This window comes from Mustelus asterias, chromosome 24 (genome assembly GCF_964213995.1).
Source record: "Mustelus asterias chromosome 24, sMusAst1.hap1.1, whole genome shotgun sequence".
In the NCBI taxonomy this organism is placed as follows: domain Eukaryota; kingdom Metazoa; phylum Chordata; class Chondrichthyes; order Carcharhiniformes; family Triakidae; genus Mustelus; species Mustelus asterias.
Window position 1 is genome coordinate 40708585 of NC_135824.1, and position 19845 is coordinate 40728429.

The 19845-nt window shown below is 43.8% G+C and overlaps 1 protein-coding gene across 1 annotated transcript in view; it reads left to right on the top strand.

Annotated features, from left to right (window-relative positions):
* The window catches only part of ankdd1a (ankyrin repeat and death domain containing 1A), a 250896-nt gene that overhangs the window by 55242 nt on the left and 175809 nt on the right, over positions 1-19845 (top strand). The window contains exons 7-8 of the mRNA XM_078241600.1: positions 2082-2180; positions 4492-4590. Of these exons, the coding sequence (XP_078097726.1) occupies positions 2082-2180; positions 4492-4590 (198 nt within the window). The remainder of the gene's footprint in view (positions 1-2081; positions 2181-4491; positions 4591-19845) is intronic.

The window sequence follows — 19845 nt, forward strand, 5'->3', positions numbered from 1 at the left end:
ATCACCATCTGAGGAAAAAGGCTCTCACTATCCACCCTATCTAATCCTCTGATCATCTTGTATGCCTCTATTAAGTCACCTCTTAACCTCCTTCTCTCTAACGAAAACAACCTCAAGCCCCTCAGCCTTTCCTCATACGATTTTCCCACCATACCAGGCAACATCCTGGTAAATCTCCTCTGCACCCTTTCCAACACTTCCACATCTTTCCTATAATACGGCGACCAGAACTGTACGCAATGCTCCAAATGCGGCCGCACCAGAGTTTTGTACAGTTGCAGCATGACCTCCTGGCTCCGAAACTCAATCCCTCTACCAATAAAAGCTAACACACCGTACGCCTTCTTCACAACCCTATCAACCTGGGTGCCAACTTTCAGGGATCTATGCACATGGACACCCAGATCCCTCTGTTCATCCACACTACCAAGTATCTTACCATTAGCCCAGTACTCTGTATTCCTGTTACTCCTTCCAAAGTGAATCACCTCACACTTTTCCGCATTGAACTCCATTTGCCACCTCTCAGCCCAGCTCTGCAGCTTATCTATGTCCCTCTGTAACCTGCCACTTCCCTCTGCACTGTCTACATCTCCACCGACTTTAGTGTCATCCGCAAATTTACTAATCCATTCTTCTATGCCCTCATCCAAGTCATTAATAAAAAAGACAAACAGCAGTGGCCCCAAAACAGATCCTTGCGGTACACCACTAGTAACTGAACTCCTGGATGAGGTCCTGAACAAATCAGTATTCACAAAGGAGAAGGACATGGTGGATGATGCGTCTAGAGAGGGTAATTTTGATATACTAGGACCTGCCGCTATAAAAAAGGAGGTGGTGTTGGGTGTTTTGATAAACATTAAGGTAGACAGTCCCCAGGACCTAATGGGATCTATCCCAGAATACAGAGAGAGGTGATAGAGGAAATTGCTGGGGCCTTGTATGAAATCTTTGCATCCTCTTTAGACACAGGAGAGGTCCCAGAGGACTGGAGAATAGCCAGTGTTGTTCCTTTGTTTAAGAAAGGCAACTGGGATAATCTGGGAAATTACAAGCCGGTGAGCCATAGATCATTGGTAGGGAAATTATTGCAGAAGGTTCTTCGGGATAGATAGGATTTACTCACATTTTGAAAAATATGGATTTATAAACATTAGGCAGCATGGCTTTGTGCAGGGGAGATTATGTCCCACAAACTTGATTGAGTTTTTTGAGGAAGTGGCAAAGATGATTGATGAGGTCAGGGCAGTGGAAGTTGTCTACATGGACTTTAGCAAGGCCTTTGACAAGGTCCCTCATGGCAGTAGTACAGGAGGTGAAATCACATGGGATCTGTGATGAGCTGGTAAGATGGACACAGAACTGGCTTGGTTATAGAACAGTAAGAAGTCTCACAACACCAGGTTAAAGTCCAACAGGTTTATTTGGTAGCAAATACCATAAGCTTTTGGAGCGTGCTGCTCCTTCGTCAGATGGAGTGGTTATCTGTTCTCCAACAGTGCACAGACACAGAAATCAAGTTACAGAATACTAATTAGAATGCAAATCTCTACAGCCAGCCAGGTCTTAAAAGGTACAGATAATGTGGGCGGAGGGAACATTAAACACAGGTTAGAGAGATGTGTATTGTCTCCAGACAGAACAGCTAGTGAGATTATGACTGCTGTCACGGGCATTCATCCTTGGATCTTCAGGTAAGCGTTCTCCAAGGCGGCCTTCACGACACACGACAGCGCAGAGTCGCTGAGCAGAAACTGATAGCCAAGTTCCGCACACATGAGGACGGCCTAAACCGGGATGTTGGATTTATGTCACATTATCAGTAACCCCCACAGCTTGCCCCTGGTCTTGCAGAATCTCACTAGCTGTTCTGTCTGGAGACAATACACATCTCTTTAACCTGTGTTTAATGTTCCCTCCACCCACGTTATCTGTACCTTGGCTGGTCATGTTTCAGCTGTATAGAACTTTAATTCGGCCACATTTGGAATATTGTGTACAGTTCTGGTCACCTGATTGATAAACGATGTTGAAATAATGTCCTGATTGCTACTCTTACATAGTTGTGAATTCCATAGGAGCAGAACACAGCCCTGCATTTGAGTGCGAAAAATGGGCACGTTGAAGTCTTGCAGAAAATAATAGAAACTGCAGTGGATCTGGATGAAAAAAATCAGGTGAGATTTTGAAATTTAAGTAAAATATCTCCTGGCAATAGTTGAACAAACACTGGAGTGAATTTCCAGCTGCATATCACATGTCCCAACATTGGCCTTATATAAAACTACTGTTTGATATAAGCCCGCTGTACTCAAGGAGAAAAGGGAGGTATGTGGCTTTGATGGAGAACTGGTGCTGGGTCCACTGTTATTTGTCATTTATATTAATGATTTGGATGAGAATATAGGAGGCATGGTTAGTAAATTTGCAGATGACACCAAGATTGGTGGCATAGTGGACAGTGAAGAAAGTTATCTCTGATTGCAAGGGATCTTGATCAATTGGGCCAATGGGCTGACGAATGGCAGATGGAGTTTAATTTAGATAAATCCGAGGTGATGCATTTTGGTAGATTGAACCAGGGCAGGACTTACTCAGTTAATGGTAGGGCGTTGGGGAGAGTTACAGAACAAAGAGATCTAGGGGTACATGTTCATAGCTCCTTGAAAGTGGAGTCACAGGTGGACAGAGTGGTGAAGAAGGCATTCAGCATGCTTGGTTTCATTGGTCAGAACATTGAATACAGGAGTTAGGAGGTCTTATTGAAGTTGTACAAGACATTGGTAAGGCCACACTTGGAATACTGTGTACAGTTCTGGTCACCCTATTATAGAAAGGATATTATTAAACTAGAAAGAGTGCAGAAAAGATTTACTAGGATGCTACCGGGACGTGATGGTTTGAGTTATAAGGAGAGGCTGGATAGACTAGGACGTTTTTCTCTGGAGCATAGAAGGCTGAGGGGTGATCTTATAGAGATCTATAAAATAATGAGGGGCATAGATCAGCTAGATAGTCAATATCTTTTCTCAAAGGTAGGGGAGTCTAAAACTAGAGGGCATAGGTTTAAGGGGAGAGATACAAAAGTGTCCAGAGGGACAGTTTTATTACACAGAGGGTGGTGAGTTTCTGGAACAAGCTGCCAGAGGCAGTAGTAGAGGCGGGTACAAATTTGTCTTTTAAAAAGCATTTAGACAGTTACATGGGTACGATGGGTATAGAGGGATATGGGCCAAATGCAGGCAATTGGAACTAGCTTCAGGTTTTTTTAAAAAAGGGGCGGCATGGACAAGTTGGGCCAAAGGGCCTGTTTCCATGCTGTAAACCTCTATGACTCTATAACTCACAGAAATTATAAGGATATTGAATAACAGCATGAAGGAACACGAACGTGACCTTGTGATCAGTCTTGTGAAAAGCTGCTGGTAACCCATACCTGGAGCACTGGGTACAATCCTGAGAATAGGTACTCTACACCTGGAGCACTGGGTACAATCCTGGGAATCCAGACCCTATCCCCATAACCCCATGTATTTTACTCTAGCTAGTCCCCCTGACGCTAAAGGGCAATTTATCATGGCCAATCAACCTAACCTGCACATCTTTGGACTGATATTGATAGTCTAAATAGAACATAGAACAGTACAGCACAGAACAGGCCCTTCGGCCCACGATGTTGTGCCGAGCTTTGTCTGAAACCCAGATCAAGCTATTTCCTCCCTATCATCCCAAAGTACTCCACGTGCCTATCCAATAGCTTCTTAAATGTTCCTAAAGTTTCTGACTCCACTATCCCTGCAGGCAGTCCATTCCACACCCCAACCACTCTCTGAGTAAAAAACCTACCTCGGACATCCTTCCTATATCTCCCACCATGAACCCTATAGTTATGCCCCCTAGTTACCGCTCCATTCACCCGAGGAAATAGTCTTTGAACGTTCGCTCTATCTATCCCCCTCATCATCTTATAAACCTCTATCAAGTCTCCTCTCAACCTCCTCCGCTCCAAAGAGAAAAGCCCAGGTTCCCACAACCTTTCCTCATAAGACCTACCCTCCAAACCAGGCAGCATCCTGGTAAATCTCCTTTGCACTCTTTCCAGTGTCTCCACATCCTTCTTGTAGTGAGATGACCAGAACTGCACGCAATATTCCAAATGTGGTCTCACCAAGGTCCTGTAAATAAAAGAACATGACTGTCATGTTGAATTGACATTGGCACCAATTCTTTGAAGTAAATAACCTGCTCCTGTGCAGTATTTCCAAAAAGATAAAGTTTAACATGGGGACGTGTAAGATCAGCCACCTTGGGCTGAAGAAAGGTGGCTCAGAGTCATTTCTGAGTGGTGAGAAGCGAGGATGGTGGAAAAATATCAAAAAATTGTTACTACCATCAAAACAAAATACAGGTCATTTGTTTTTAACTCAATGCAATTGGCAGATTTGTATTTGTCACTGCTGAAAATATCATTGTCCTGTCTGTTTACAGGAAGGGGAGACTGCATTGCATTTGGCAGCTGAAGGGGGACATTCCGATTGTGTGAAAGTTCTGTTAAATGGTGCCTGTGATGTAAACGCCCAAACAAATGTGAGTGAGATTTCACGATTTATAGTTCACTCTGTGATTCAGCAGGAACAGCGAGAGATAAAACTGCAGAGAGAGAAAGCGGGAATTCACTCTGCATGTCGGTGAGAACAGAGAGGTATAAGAGCACGGAGAGAGAGAGAGCAGGAATTTACTGAGTTGACGAAAAGAGCTGGTTCTGTGCTGAAGAGGGTTAGAGCTCAGATGAAGCCATCTGGGAGCCATCTGGGAGTGATGCCTACTGTGATTGAAAAGCCAATGGAAAATCAAGCAACTGAGGTGTTGCAGGAGGCATATCCTGGGATCTTTCCCAACCATGTGGTAACAAGATCACAAAGTCACAGGTTGAGATAGAAGGAGTAAAGATAAGGAGACTGAGTTTCAGTTATCAGATAGTTGACAAAAAAACAAGAACAGGTAGAAGATGTAGTGGATATTTTTAGTTCAGGAAAGTTGGCAGAATTACAACAGTTGTATTAGAAAAAATATACAGAAAGAGAATCTGAGTGTATACCAGAGTATTATTACCTTAGAAATAATGGCTTGATGAGGAAGTGGAGACCTTTACATATTCAGGTGGATGAAAAATGTGCAGACATTCATCAAGTTGGATTACCAGTGGGTTATAGAAAGGAGGCTTTTGCGGGTAGCGCATGAGATTCCAGTAAAGGTCATTTAGGAGAAAGGAAAACTCCAGCAAAAATACAGAAAAACTATTATTAGCATGGATTGAATAAGGATGTGGTTAAATTTGCCATACATATCAAGTAATAGGAAAACCTCAAGCTGTAATTAAACTAGCACCCTTAATACCCATTTGCGGAACCTTTTACTAGGGTCCTACTAGATTGCATGGGATTTCTCCGTAAAACGAAAAGTGGGAATCAATATTATCAGTATTTGTTGACCCTAATGTATATGACTACAATATTTCCGGAGGCCATTCCATTACGTAATCTTACAGTTAAGAGGATTGTAGAGGAGTTACTTAAATAGATACAGGCTGTCCACAGAAATCCACTCAGATCAGGGATCCATTTGTATGTCAGTTATTCAGGGAAGTTTTGGATAGCTTGGGAGTAAAGCAATTTAAATCAACTGCATATCATCTAGAATTGCAGGCAGTGTTAGAATGGTGGCATCATAATTTATAAACCGTGTTGAGGGCCAAGAGTTAGGATTATCCAGAGGATTGGGATAAAGGAATTCCATTTGTACTTCTTGCAATGTGGGATGCACCTACTGAATCAACTAAGTTCAGTCTCTTTGAATTGATTTTTTGTCAAGAGGACCAGTTAAATTGACGAAGGAGAAATTGGTCAGTCAGTGTTCTGAGACTACTTTGCACAATGTGTCAAAGTTTAGGGAGAAATTAACTAGGGCTGGTGAGTTGGCTATACAGCATTTGAGAGTGGAATAGCATGTGATGAAAAAATAAGCAGATAAGAGATCAAAAATTTGTAGTTTTTCTTAGTGGGGAGAAAGTATTAGTATTAATACCAGTGGTAGGTGAACCATTAAAAGCAAGGTTTAGTGGGCCTTATCAAGGAAAGAAAATTGAGTGAAGTGAATTCTGTGATCAGATTGCCAGATTGAAGGAAAACTCAGTTTATCATGTAAAAATGCTAAAACTGTATTTTGATAGGGAAGGAAAGCAGAATAGGATGTGATAGTTGTTACAGCTCAGAGTGAAGAAACAAATCCTGATGATTCTGAATGTGACATTCCTCAAATTAGATTGGACAATGAGGAAGTAATCAGAAATTGGAATAAATTACTGAGTTAGCTCAGGGGAATTTCACAGTAACTTCATCGCAGTGTTAATGTAAGGCTACTTGTGACTGATAAATAAACTTTACTTTAACTTTACCTTCTGGAGGAAAATCAAAATGACCTAAACATCACACGGAGCTTTATGTGGAAGAAAACTAGGAAGTACAAGAGTAATTATGCATGATGTAGATGTAGGAAATGCTGTTCCAATTAAGCAAAATCCATATAGACTCAACCCACTAAAGTTAGCTCAGGTTGAAAAGGAAATTGAAAACATGCTTAAGAATGATATCATTGAAATGAGTTGCAGCCATTGGAGCTCACCAATCGTGATGGTAAAAAAAAAAACAAATTGTACACAGTGGTTTTGTGTGGACTATAGAAAAGTCAATGCGGTTACAAAGTCAGGTTCATATGGTATTCCTCATTTGGAAGACTGTTGAAAAGGTGGGACAAGCAAATTTCATTACCATGCTTGACTTATTTTAATGATACTGGCAAGTACCTTTATCAGAAAGGGCTTTTGTGGCGCCAAAGTTCGGAATGAAGAATGCACCAGCTACATTCCAAAGACTAAACAGCAAGGTCATTTCTGGACTAATAATTGTGCAGTTACATAGAAGATTTGGTCAGACGTGGAAGGAGCATTTGGAACATTGAAAGGAATTGTTCCTTTGATTACAGGGCTTGGTGGTAAACTTGGCTAAAAGTGAATTCACAAATGCCTGAGTCATGTTCTTAGGCCATACAATTGGACATGGACAGTTGGCCCCATGGAATGTGAAAACAAAAAGTTATTGTGGCATTCCCAATACAGTCAACGAGAAGAGTGATGCCAAGATTCCTGGGCATGAGTGTTTTCTGCAGGAAATTTGTACCAAATCTTAGCAGTGTGGTTGCTCCACTGGATGAACTGCTGAAAAAGCATAGGAGGTTTCAGTGGATGTCTAAATGTCAGGAGGCGTTTGACAATCTGAAAACTGTGCACACTGCACCAGTTTTGGCGACACTGAAGGTGGCCATTGATGCAAGTGATACAAAGAATAAAGAAAAGTACAGCACAGGAACAGGCCCTTTAGCCCTCCAGGCCTGTGCCAATCATAATACCCTATCTAAATTTTTTAAAACTGCCCTTATTCGGTCAGTATTCCTCTATTCCCTCCCTATTCATGTACCCATCAAGATGTTGCTAGTGTGTCTGCTTCCACCACCTCCTCTGGCAGGCACCCACCACTCTGTGTGAAAAACTTCTCCCACACATCTCCCTTGAACTTTTCTCCTCTCACCTTGAACCTGTACCCTCTTGTAATTGACACTTTCACCCTGGGAAAAAGCCTCTGACAATCTACCCTGCCTATGCCCCTCATAATTTTGTAGACCTCTATCAGATCTCCCCTCAGTCTGTCTTTCCAGTGAAAACAATCCTATTTATTCAACCTCTCCTCATAACCAATGCCCTTGAGACCAGGCAACATCCTGGTAAGCCTCCTTTGCACTCACTCCAAAGTTTCCACGTCCTTCTGGTAGCGAGGTAACCAGATGTTGATGTTGGTGTTGTACTGTTACAAGAAGACAATGAAAGAATAGAAATACTGATTGGTTATTATTCCAGAAAACTACATATTTAACAAAAGAAATATTCGACCATCAAGAAGGAGACATCATTGAGTTTTAGATTGGCATTGGAACATTTTACCATTTATGTTGCCAGCAATTCATCAGAGACAATTATTTATGATGACCATAATCCATTGAAGTTTCAAAATAAAAATGCAAGACTTTTTAGATGGAGCTTATTGTTACAGCAATTTAATTTGAAGATTACATGTGGCAGGAAGAGAGAACCTGATTGCAGATGCTTTATCACGACTATGATACGTAAAAGGCTGGGATGTTCAACAGTGGAAAAGAAAGACAGAACTGGACCATACTACTGTTAAATTTGAATGCTTAGATATAATAAGATTTATGCCTTATAGAGTACTAATAGTGTGAAAAAACTAGAGGCTTTAGAAAACTGAAGCCATCTTTTAATATTAGTTCATTTTTTAAAAGGGGGGTGTGATGATAGTAGTGCAATTGATATAGATTTTTTTATGTTTAAGGGGAACGTTTAAAAAGTTAGCTTTATTCTACAGGCAGTCAGTGTGTTTGGTGGGAATGCAGCTCACATGCTGGGAAAGTAGGCTAATTACTCATTTTAGCCACGTATTGTTTACTCAGGATAGAGCTAATTGTTTTTTGTTTATAGATGGAGATTTCCCCTGGGGATTTTGGTTGGGTTGATTGAAAGGGTCATGAGTTATCAGTCAGGTGCTAATGTGGTAATGGGAGGAGCTTGGTCTGCAGCAGAAAGCAGTCAGTTTTAGTTGAGGTCTGGCTCATGTCAGAGGCCATGTGCAGGCTGTTCCTGTGAACTCTCCACAAAATCTCTCTGAATGCTTCAAGAATGTTAACAATTTATAGCAATTATGCCTGGGTTTGCGAACTGTACTTATTTAAAAGTGGTTTTGATCTATGCATGGATGGAATTGGAACAGTCATCAGCTAGAAAGTAAAAGTTGTTTTCTTTTTTAAATATTGTTTGACTGTTAATGGTTAAGCTGACTCACTTGTTAGAGTTAGTTATGTTTAAACTGTTATTAAATAAAGTTTGAAATCACTCCTCGAGAGAAATATCCTTTCCTCATATTTATGCTTAAGAAAGAAACATTGTTGTTGGGATCCCGCCTGGCTTCCTAATGTAACTTGGGGTTTTGCTCCAGGACCCTAACGCTTCCTTGGTATTTGTCACTTCCAACCAAATCGACTCCATATCCTCAGAGCCCAGATTGTCCCTCGGAACTATACTTATTTCCTGTCTTATTAGCCGGGCTTTTCCTTCCCACCTGTCCTTCCTAGGCGTCAAATAATCCTAAATATTGATATCTCAATTTAGATTTCCTTACAACTATGTCTCAGTAATGGCTATACCCATTTAACTCTGTCATCAGTTCATTTATCTTGTTTTTTATGGTGTGTGCATTATGATACAGAACTCTTCATTTTTGTTTTGCTATCACTTGTCCTATCATAGAATAGAATCCCTACAGTGGAGTCTGTACCAACCACAATCCCACCCAGGCCCTATCCCCATAACCCCACGTATTTACCCTACTAGTCCCCCTGACACTAAGTGGCAACTTAGCACGGCCAGTCATAAGAACATAAGAAATAGGAGCAGGAGTAGGCCATCTAGCCCCTCGAGCCTGCCCCGCCATTCAATAAGATCATGGCTGATCTGACGTGGATCAGTACCACTTACCCGCCTGATCCCCATAACCCTTAATTCCCTTACCGATCAGGAATCCATCCATCCGCGCTTTAAACATATTCAGCGAGGTAGCCTCCACCACCTCAGTGGGCAGAGAATTCCAGAGATTCACCACCCTCTGGGAGAAGAAGTTCCTCCTCAACTCTGTCTTAAACCGACCCCCCTTCATTTTGAGGCTGTGTCCTCTAGTTTTAACTTCCTTACTAAGTGGAAAGAATCTCTCCGCCTCCACCCTATCCAGCCCCCGCATTATCTTATAAGTCTCCATAAGATCCCCCCTCATCCTTCTAAACTCCAACGAGTACAAACCCAATCTCCTCAGCCTCTCCTCATAATCCAAACCCCTCATCTCCGGTATCAACCTGGTGAACCTTCTCTGCACTCCCTCCAGTGCCAATATATCCTTCCTCATATAAGGGGACCAATACTGCACACAGTATTCCAGCTGCGGCCTCACCAATGCCCTGTACAGGTGCATCAAGACATCCCTGCTTTTATATTCTATCCCCCTCGCGATATAGGCCAACATCTCATTTGCCTTCTTGATCACCTGTTGTACCTGTAGACTGGGCTTTTGCGTCTCATGCACAAGGACCCCCAGGTCCCTTTGCACGGTAGCATGTTTTAATTTGTTTCCATTGAGATAGTAATCCCATTTGTTATTATTTCCTCCAAAGTGTATAACCTCGCATTTATCAACGTTATACTCCATTTGCCATATCCTCGCCCACTCACTCAGCCTGTCCAAATCTCTCTGCAGATCTTCTCCGTCCTCCACACGATTCACTTTTCCACTTATCTTTGTGTCGTCTGCAAACTTCGTTACCCTACACTCCGTCCCCTCCTCCAGATCATCTATATAAATGGTAAACAGTTGCGGCCCGAGTACCGATCCCTGCGGCACGCCACTAGTTACCTTCCTCCAACCGGAAAAACACCCATTTATTCCGACTCTTTGCTTCCTGTCGGATAGCCAGTCCCCAATCCACTTTAACACACTACCCCCAACTCCGTGTGCCCTAATCTTCTTCAGCAGCCTTTTATGGGGCACCTTATCAAACGCCTTTTGGAAATCCAGAAACACCGCATCCACCGGTTCTCCTCCATCAACCGCCCTCGTCACATCTTCATAAAAATCCAACATGTTCGTCAAGCACGACTTTCCCCTCATGAATCCATGCTGCGTCTGATTGATCGAACCATTTCTATCCAGATGCCCTGCTATCTCCTCTTTAATAATGGATTCCAGCATTTTCCCTACTACAGACGTTAAGCTGACCGGCCTATAGTTACCCGCCTTTTGTCTCCTTCCTTTTTTAAACAGCGGCGTAACATTAGCCATTTTCCAATCAACCGGCACTACCCCAGAATGCAACGAGTTTTGATAAATAATCACTAACGCATCCACTATTACCTCTGACATTTCTTTCAATATCCTGGGATGCATTCCATCCGGACCCGGGGACTTGTCCACCTTCAGTCCCATTAGTCTACCCAGCACTGCCTCTCTGGTAACATTAATTGTATTAAGTATTTCTCCTGCTGCCAACCCTCTATCGTTAATATTTGGCAAACTATTTGTGTCCTCCACCGTGAAGACCGACACAAAAAACTTATTTAAAGACTCAGCCATATCCTCATTTCCCACTATTAACTCCCCCCTCTCGTCCTCCAAGGGTCCAACATTCACTCTAGCCACTCTATTCCTTTTTATATATTTATAAAAACTTTTACTATCATTTTTTATATTAATTGCTAGCCTAGCTTCATAGTCTATCCTTCCTTTCTTTATCGCTTTCTTAGTCTCTCTTTGTTGTTTCTTAAATTTTTCCCAATCACTTGTTTCTCCACTATTTTTGGCCACTCTGTACGCAGCTGTTTTTATTTTAATACTCTCCTTTATTTCCTTCGTTATCCACGGCTGGTTCTCCCTTTTCTTACAATCCTTGTTTTTTGCTGGAATATATTTTTGCTGAGAACTGAAAAGGATCTCCTTAAAAATCCTCCACTGTTCCTCAGCTATCCTACCTGCCAGCCTGCTCTCCCAGTCTACCTTCGCCAATTCATCCCTCATCCTATCATATTTCCCTCTGTTCAAACAGAGGACACTGGTTTGGGACCAAACTTTCTCCTCTTCCATCTGAATCAGAAATTCGACCATATTGTGGTCACTAGACCCAAGAGGGTCCTTCACAATAAGATCCTTAATTCTACCTACCTCGTTACACAATACCAGATCCAAAATAGCTCGTTCCCTCGTCGGTTCCGTAACATGCTGTTCAAGGAAACTATCCCGACAGCATTCTAAGAACTCTTCCTCCATTCCACCCTTACCGACTTGAGTCTGCCAGTCAATGTGCATGTTGAAGTCCCCCATGATTATTGCCGTTCCCTTTTTACACGCATCCCTTATCTGCTTGTTTATAGCCCTCCCTACCTCAACATTATTATTTGGGGGCCTATATACCACACCTACTAGTGTCTTTCTCCCTCTACTATTCCTCATCTCTACCCATAATGATTCCACGTCTTGTTCCTCAGAGTCTATATCATCCCTCAGTACTACCCTGATATTATCTCTTATTAATAGCGCGACCCCGCCACCTTTTCCTTCCTGTCTATTCTTCCTAAACGCCTGATACCCCTGGATATTCATCTCCCAGTCTTGGTCACCTTTCAGCCACGTTTCTGTAATGGCCACTAGATCGTACCCACTTGTGCTGATTTGCACCATCAACTCATTTACCTTGTTCCGAATGCTTCGTGCATTCAGGCAAAGTGTCCTTATTCCAGCTTTTATCTGGACCCGCTTTGATGAGTGGCGAACACCCTCTCCCTCTACTCCCTTATCTAAATTACTGCCTTCATTCACTTGCACCCTCTCCTCTACCATTAATTTTGTAATTCCCCTTACCCCTGCATCCTCCCCCCCATCAATTAGTTCCTTGATCCTAGTCAACTCTTCTAGCTCCCCTCCCCCCAACCTATCTAGTTTAAATTCTCCCCAGTAGCCTTAGCCAACCTACCGGCCAGGATATTGGTCCCCCTGTGATTCACGTTCCACCCGTTTTTTGTATACAGATCACCCCTGCCCCGAAAGAGGTCCCAATGGTCCAGGAACCTGAATCCCTGCCCCCTGCACCAGTCACCCTAATCCGCACATCTTTGGGTTGTGGGAGGAAACCGGGACACCTGGAGAAACCCACGCAGACATGGGGGGAATGTGCAAACTCCGCACAGACAGTGACCCAAGCCGGGAAGTGAACCTGGGTCCTTGGCGCTGTGAGGCAGCAGAGCGAATCACTGTGCCACCGTGCCGCCCCTTACTTTGAGCCCATCTGTAGGGACAATAGAGCCATTGTTTGTTTTTTGCCTTTTCCAATGTCTTTCTCAGTTGCTTTTACTTTTTCTGCCTTTTGTTTGTAATCCATTTTCCATCCCCTCCAGCTCCCTGCTGGGGTACCCATTCCCCCCACCATACTAGTTTGAAGACTCTTCCACCGCACTAGCAAACACCCCTGCAAGGATATTGGTCCAGTTCCTGTTGTGATGTAACCCATCCAGGTTGTACAAGTTCCCCCTTCTCCAGAACCTGTCCCAATGCCTCAGGAATCTGAAACCCATCTTCCTACACCACCCCTCTAGCCATGCATTCCTATCCTCCTATTTCCACTCTCACAAGCATGTGGCATTGGGAGTAATTCTGAGATCACTACCTTAGAGGTCCTGCTTCTTAATTTATTCCTGAACTCCCTGTATTCAGCTTTCAGGACCTCATCCATTTTTTTTAATACACTGCAGCTGTCCTCTGATATCCTGGAAGGCTACATGCTTTCCTGGAATCACTTTTATGGCTACAAAAATGCCCATCTATTCTTACAATCAAATCCCCTATCGCTATAGCTTTACCGCTCTATTTCCTCCCCATCTGTGCAGTTGAACCACCTGTGCTGTCACGAACTTGGATTTCACTGCTTTCCCCTGAGACATCATTAGGGGACCCTCATGCAGTACCTTCCTGCCTCTGCTTGGCAGTCACCCATTCCCTTTCTGCCTCTGCAGACTTAGCCTGGAGTTTAACCACCACTCTAGACATGCAATCCATGGAAATCTCAGCCTCTCAGATGCTCCTGAGTGACTCCAGCCGCCGTTCCAGTTGCAATATTGATCCAGACGTGCTGGTTAGGTGCACTGGCCATGCTAAATTCTCCCTCAGTGTACCCGAACAGGCGTCGGAGTGTGACGACTAGGGGATTTTCACAGTAACATAATTGCAGTGTTAATGTAGGCCTATTTGTGACTAATAAATTAACTTTAACTTCAATACACTAATTTCCAGTAGCTGCAGCTGGAGACACTTCCTGCACATGTTCATCTTGGACACTGGAAGTGCCCCACAAAGCACAGCAGGACCATGTGGCCAAACTGTCCTGCCATGATATACCCTGAGATCACTTCCTTACTGCTTTGAAGTTTGAGAATATTAATAACAGTAAGGACCTTCTTCTACCCCAGATACTGACTCTGTAACAACAGACCTTAACTGTATTTTTACTATATTAGCAAACAGTAAAATCATAGAATCCCGACAATGCCGAAGGAGGCCATTCGGCCCATCAAATCTGCACCGATCACAATCCCACCCAAGCCCAATTCCCGTAGTCTCACATATTTACCCTGCTAATCCCCCTGATACGAGGGTCAATTTAACATGGCCTATCAACCTAACCCACACATCTTTGGACTGTGGGAGGAAACCGGAATACCTGGCAGATATGGGGAGAATGTGCAAACTCCACAAATAGTGACCCGAGGCCGGAATTGAACCCGGGTCCCTGGCGCTGTGAGGCAGCAGTGCTAAGCACTGTGCCACCGTGCCGCTCCAATATAGAGAATAGATACTCACCAGTTGCTATTTAGCAATCAGGTTCCCAGATTTCTTCACTTAGATGTGACTATAAAACACACTTCCCAGTTTTCTTCACTGCGATGCTGACTGCAATACACTCTTCCCACTGCTTTACTGTGATGGTGGCCACATGAAACTTCCCAGACCTTCCCTAGAGCTTGCTGATTTTCAAAGTGATGGGACCCATCCAATGCCAAAAAACTGCGGTGCACCCAGTTAAAAGGTGTTGATTTGATTCAGTCAGGAATCCCTCGAGTCGTCACAGCATAAAAGTTCATGGTTCTCCATGGGTGGACTTCCTTGTAGCATTGTGTGGTCATGGAATTGATTCAAACATGCTAATCCTCCCACAGAATTCAGCAATCAAGTGATAGCAATCTGACTCTGGCGACTAAAGTCTATTCTCTCTCTCTCCCAGCTTCTTCCGATAGAACAGCTTCTCAAGCCTGACAATACTGCGCAGTTCTCTCCTTGCTTCACAGCAACCTTTCCTCCAGTCACCTGCTGTGAGATTTTTCGAGGATTAGCTTGTCACCCATTGGGACTGATTAAGGATTGCTCAAGGCTGGAGTAAAATTCTTCTTTAGATCCATCTGGGTAAAAATAGCTTTTCATCACGTCCCCTCCAGTTCTTCGACCAATCACCTTAAACCTATGGTCTTTGTAATTGACCCCTCAGCTGAAGAAAACAAATCATTCCTGTCTCCCCTATTTGGCCCCTCAAAATTATGCGCATCTCAACCAGGTGACCCCTTAGTCTCCTCTGTTCTTAAGAAAATAATCCCTACCTATCCAATCTTTCCTCAAGCTGAAATTTTCAGTCTCTGGCATTATTCTTGTAAATCTCTTCTGCACTCTTTCCAGAGCAATTATATCCTTCCTGTAAAATGGTGACCGGGACTGAACACAAAATTCCAGCGTTTTATACAGCTCCATCATTACATCCCTACTTTTGTATTCAATACCTTGTCCAATAAAGGCAGGCATTCCATATGCTTTCCTGACCATCTTATCCATCTTTCCTGCCACCTTCAGGGACCTGTGGACATGTAGTCCAAGATCTCTCACTTCCTCAACCTCTCTCAATATCTTCCCATTTATTGAATATACCCTTGCTTTGTTTGGCCTCCCTAAATGCATCACCTCATGCTTTGCCAGATTGAATTCCATTTGTCACTTCACTGCCCACTTAACCAAGCCAGTTGTATCATTCTGGAGTTGGCAGCTGTCCTCTTCACTATCAACTACATGGCCAATTTTTATGTCGTCTGTAAATTTCCAAATTATGCCTCCCATATTTAAGTGCAAATCATTGATATATTCAACAAATAAGGGCCCAACACTGAGCCCTGAGGAATGTCACTGGAGATGGTTTTTCATTTGCATAAACATCCATCAACCATTACCTTTGTTTTCTGTCACTGAGTCAATTTTGGATTTAACTCGCCACCTTCCACTGTGTCCCATAAGATCTCACTTTTCTGACCAGTGTGCCATGCGGGACCTTGTTGAATGTTTTACTGAAATCCATGTAAACAACATCCACTGCAGTCCCATCATCAATCCCTCTTGTTACTTCCTCAAAAAATTCTATTAAGCTAGTAAGACATGATCTTCTATTAACAAAATCATGCTAACTATTGCACCATGCTAACAAAGTTAACATAGCATGGTGCAACAGTTTTGTTGCTATCAGCTGCAGATGATACCAAGTCGGCTGGGAACTGTGACGAGGATGCAGAGATCCTTCAGAATTATCTGGACAGGTTGGGTGAGTGGGCTAATCAATGGCAGATGCAGTATAATTTGGATAAGTGTGAGGTTATTCACTTTGGAAGCAAAAACAAGAAGGCAGATTACTACCTGAATGGCTGTAAATTGGGAGAGGGGAGTGTGCAGCAGGACCTGGGTGTCCTTGTGCACCAGTCACTGAAGGTAAGCATGCAGGTGCAGCAGGCAGTAAAGAAGGCAAATGGCATGTTGGCCTTCAATGCGAGAGGTTTCGAATACAAGAGCAGGGATGTGTTATTGCAACTATACAGGGCCTTCTTGTTCTTGCTCTCGAGGGAGTGCAGCGAAGGTTTACCAGGCTGATTCCGGGGATGGCCGGACTGATGTATGAGGAGAGATAGCTCGTGCTACCAAATAAACCTGTTGGACTTTAACCTGGTGTTGTGAGACTACTTACTGAGGAGAGATTGACTAGGTTAGGATTGTTTTTGCTAGAGTTCAGATCAGTGACGGGGGATCTCATAGCGATTTATAAAATTCTAACAGGTCTAAACAGGATAGATGCAGGAAGGATGTTCCCAATGGTGGGGGAGTCCAGAACCAGGGGTCACAGTCTGAGGACTCGGGGTAAACCATTTAGGATGGAGATGAGGAGACATTTCTTCACCCAAAGAGTGGTGAGCCTGTGGAATTCATTCCCACAGGAAGAAGTTGATGCCAAAACATTGAATGCATTCAAGAGGTGGCTGGATATAGCAATTGGGGCAAATGATCAAAGGTTATGGGGAGAAAGCAGGATTAGGCTATTGAGTTGGATGATCAGCCATGATCTTAATGAATGGCGGAGCAGGCTCGAAGGGCCAAATGGCCTCCTCCTGCTCCTATCTTCGATGTTTCTATGTAAAGGTGGTAAAAAGTTTTTTTTTGGTTTATTTATTAGTGCCACGAGTAGGCTTAGAAAAAGAAATCATAGAAAACCTACAGTACAGAAAGAGGCCATTTGGCCCATCGAGTCTGCACCGACCACAATCCCACCCAGGCCCTACTCCCATATCCCTACATATTTACCCACTAATTCCTCTAACCTATGCATCTGAGGACACTAAGGGCAATTTTTAGCATGGCCAATCAACCTAACCCATTACATTAATACTGCAATGAAGTTACCGTGAAAATCCCCTAGTCGCCATACTCCAGCGCCTGTTCGGGTACACTGATGGAGAATTTAGCATGGCCAATGCACCTAACCAGCACGTCTTTTGGACTGTGGGAGGAAACCAGAGCACCCGGAGAAAACCCACGCAGACACAGGGAGAACGTGCAGACTCCGCACAGACAGTGACCCAAGCCGGGGATCAAACCTGAATCCCTGGTGTTTTGAGGCAGCAGTGCTAACCACTGTGCCACTGCAACATAGAGAGGACACTGTTGTGCTTGACTTATCTGCACTGAGTTTTGTGAATCTGCTTCACCATGGACAGGACCCTACTTGGGGTGGGCATCCAAGTTTTTCAAGGATTATCCAGAAATCCATCTCTGCTTAGTGTTGAATACCTTATGCTGAGTGTCTGCAAAAGTGATGTGTAGGCCTTTGGTTAGCTTACACTTTTCTTGTATTTGCCTGAGTAGAAATACCACATCTGTGGTGCCTCTGTTTTTTTCAGAAACTGCAGTGACTGTCTGGGAGGTTTTCTTCCGCTGTGGTATTCATAAACCTATTCAGAAGTATTCAAGCCAGGATCTTCCCAGCAATAGAAAGGAGGATGATCCCCTGGTAGTTGGAGCATTCTGTCTTTTCTCTTTTTGTTTTTGTACAAGGCCAGCAGGCCATGAAAAGCACACTGGGTTTGGCAGGGTTAGGGCAGGGCCACCTTGCTTCAAGGCTTTGGGTAAAATTCCAGTGACTCTGGAGGCTTTGTTGCTCTTAATCTGGTTTATGATCGTTTGTTTCCTCCAGAATTGGACTCAAGTTCTGTAGCAGGCTATTATTGGATTGCAGTATAATGCATTTGGCACTGACAGAAAAGTGTTTCAAAGTTCACCGACCAGTGATCCAGGACTGACGCCTTGTTGGTGTAGTATCATGCAATTGTTGCTCCCCAGGGTCTTGGGTTTGATTTGATGGTTCATAGACAGATTTTAGTGCTTCACAGAGGCTTCTTGTGTCGTCAATTTCAGCATTCAGTTCAACTTTTTCAGCAGTCATTTTGGATGTTCCTCTGTTGATGTTGAAGAGCCCTGCATGCTTGATGGTAGACTGCCCTTTTCTCTCAGCTTTCTAGCTGAACCAGGTGAGCATGATGAGCTGACCTTTTTCTTGCTGTAAGAATTTTAACAACACCAGGTTAAAGTCCAACAGGTTTATTTGGTAGCAAATGCCATTAGTTTTCGGAGCGCTGCTCCTTCGTCAGATGGAGTGGATATCTGCTCTCAAACAGGGCACAGAGACACAAAATCAAGTTACAGAATACTGATTAGAATGCGAATCTCTACAGCCAACCAGGTCTTAAAGATACAGACAATGTGAGTGGAGGGAGCATTAAGCACAGGTTAAAGAGATGTGTATTGTCTCCAGACAGGACAGCCAGTGAGATTCTGCAAGTCCAGGAGGCAAGCTGTGGGGGTTACTGATAGTGTGACATAAACCCAAGATCCCAGTTGAGGCCGTCCTCATGTGTGCTGAACTTGGCTATCAGTTTTTGCTCAGCGACTGCGCTGTCGTGTGTCGTGAAGGCTGCCTTGGATAATGCTTACTCGAAGATCAGAGGCTGAATGCCCGTGACCGCTGAAGTGCCCCCCCACAGGAAGAGAACAGTCTTGCCTGGTGATTGTCGAGCGGTGTTCATTCATCCGTTGTCGCAGCGTCTGCATGGTTTCCCCAATGTACCATGCCTCGGGACATCCTTTCCTGCAGCGTATCAGGTAGACAACGCTGGCCGAGTTGCAAGAGTATGTCCCGTGCACCTGGTGGATGGTGTTCTCACGTGAGATGATGGCATCCGTGTCGATGATCCGGCACGTCTTGCAGAGGTTGCTGTGGCAGGGTTGTGTGGTGTCGTGGTCACTGTTCTCCTGAAGGCTGGGTAGTTTGCTGCGGACAATGGTCTGTTTGAGGTTGTGCGGTTGTTTGAAGGCAAGAAGTGGGGGTGTGGGGATGGCCTTGGTGAGATGTTTGTCTTCATCAATGACATGTTGAAGGCTCCGGAGGAGATGCCGTAGCTTCTCTGCTCCTGGGAAGTACTGGACTTTTTCTTGCTAGCAGATCTTGGATTTCAGTTCCATTTTCATCAAAGCATATCTCTGTTCTTGCTGCTGAGTCCGATGATGTCATTGGAAGCAACCAGTACTACAACTTTGAGTTTAGAGTTCTGGAGTGGAAATAAATCTGGCTGTTCCAGTCTGGTTTGTAAGGTTGCTGGATATCCATCTCTGCAAGATGAGTTTTACATAAGAACTAGGAGAAGGAGTAGGCCATTCAGTCCCGAGCTTGCTTTGCCATGGATCAATACAATCATGGCTGATCTCATCTCGG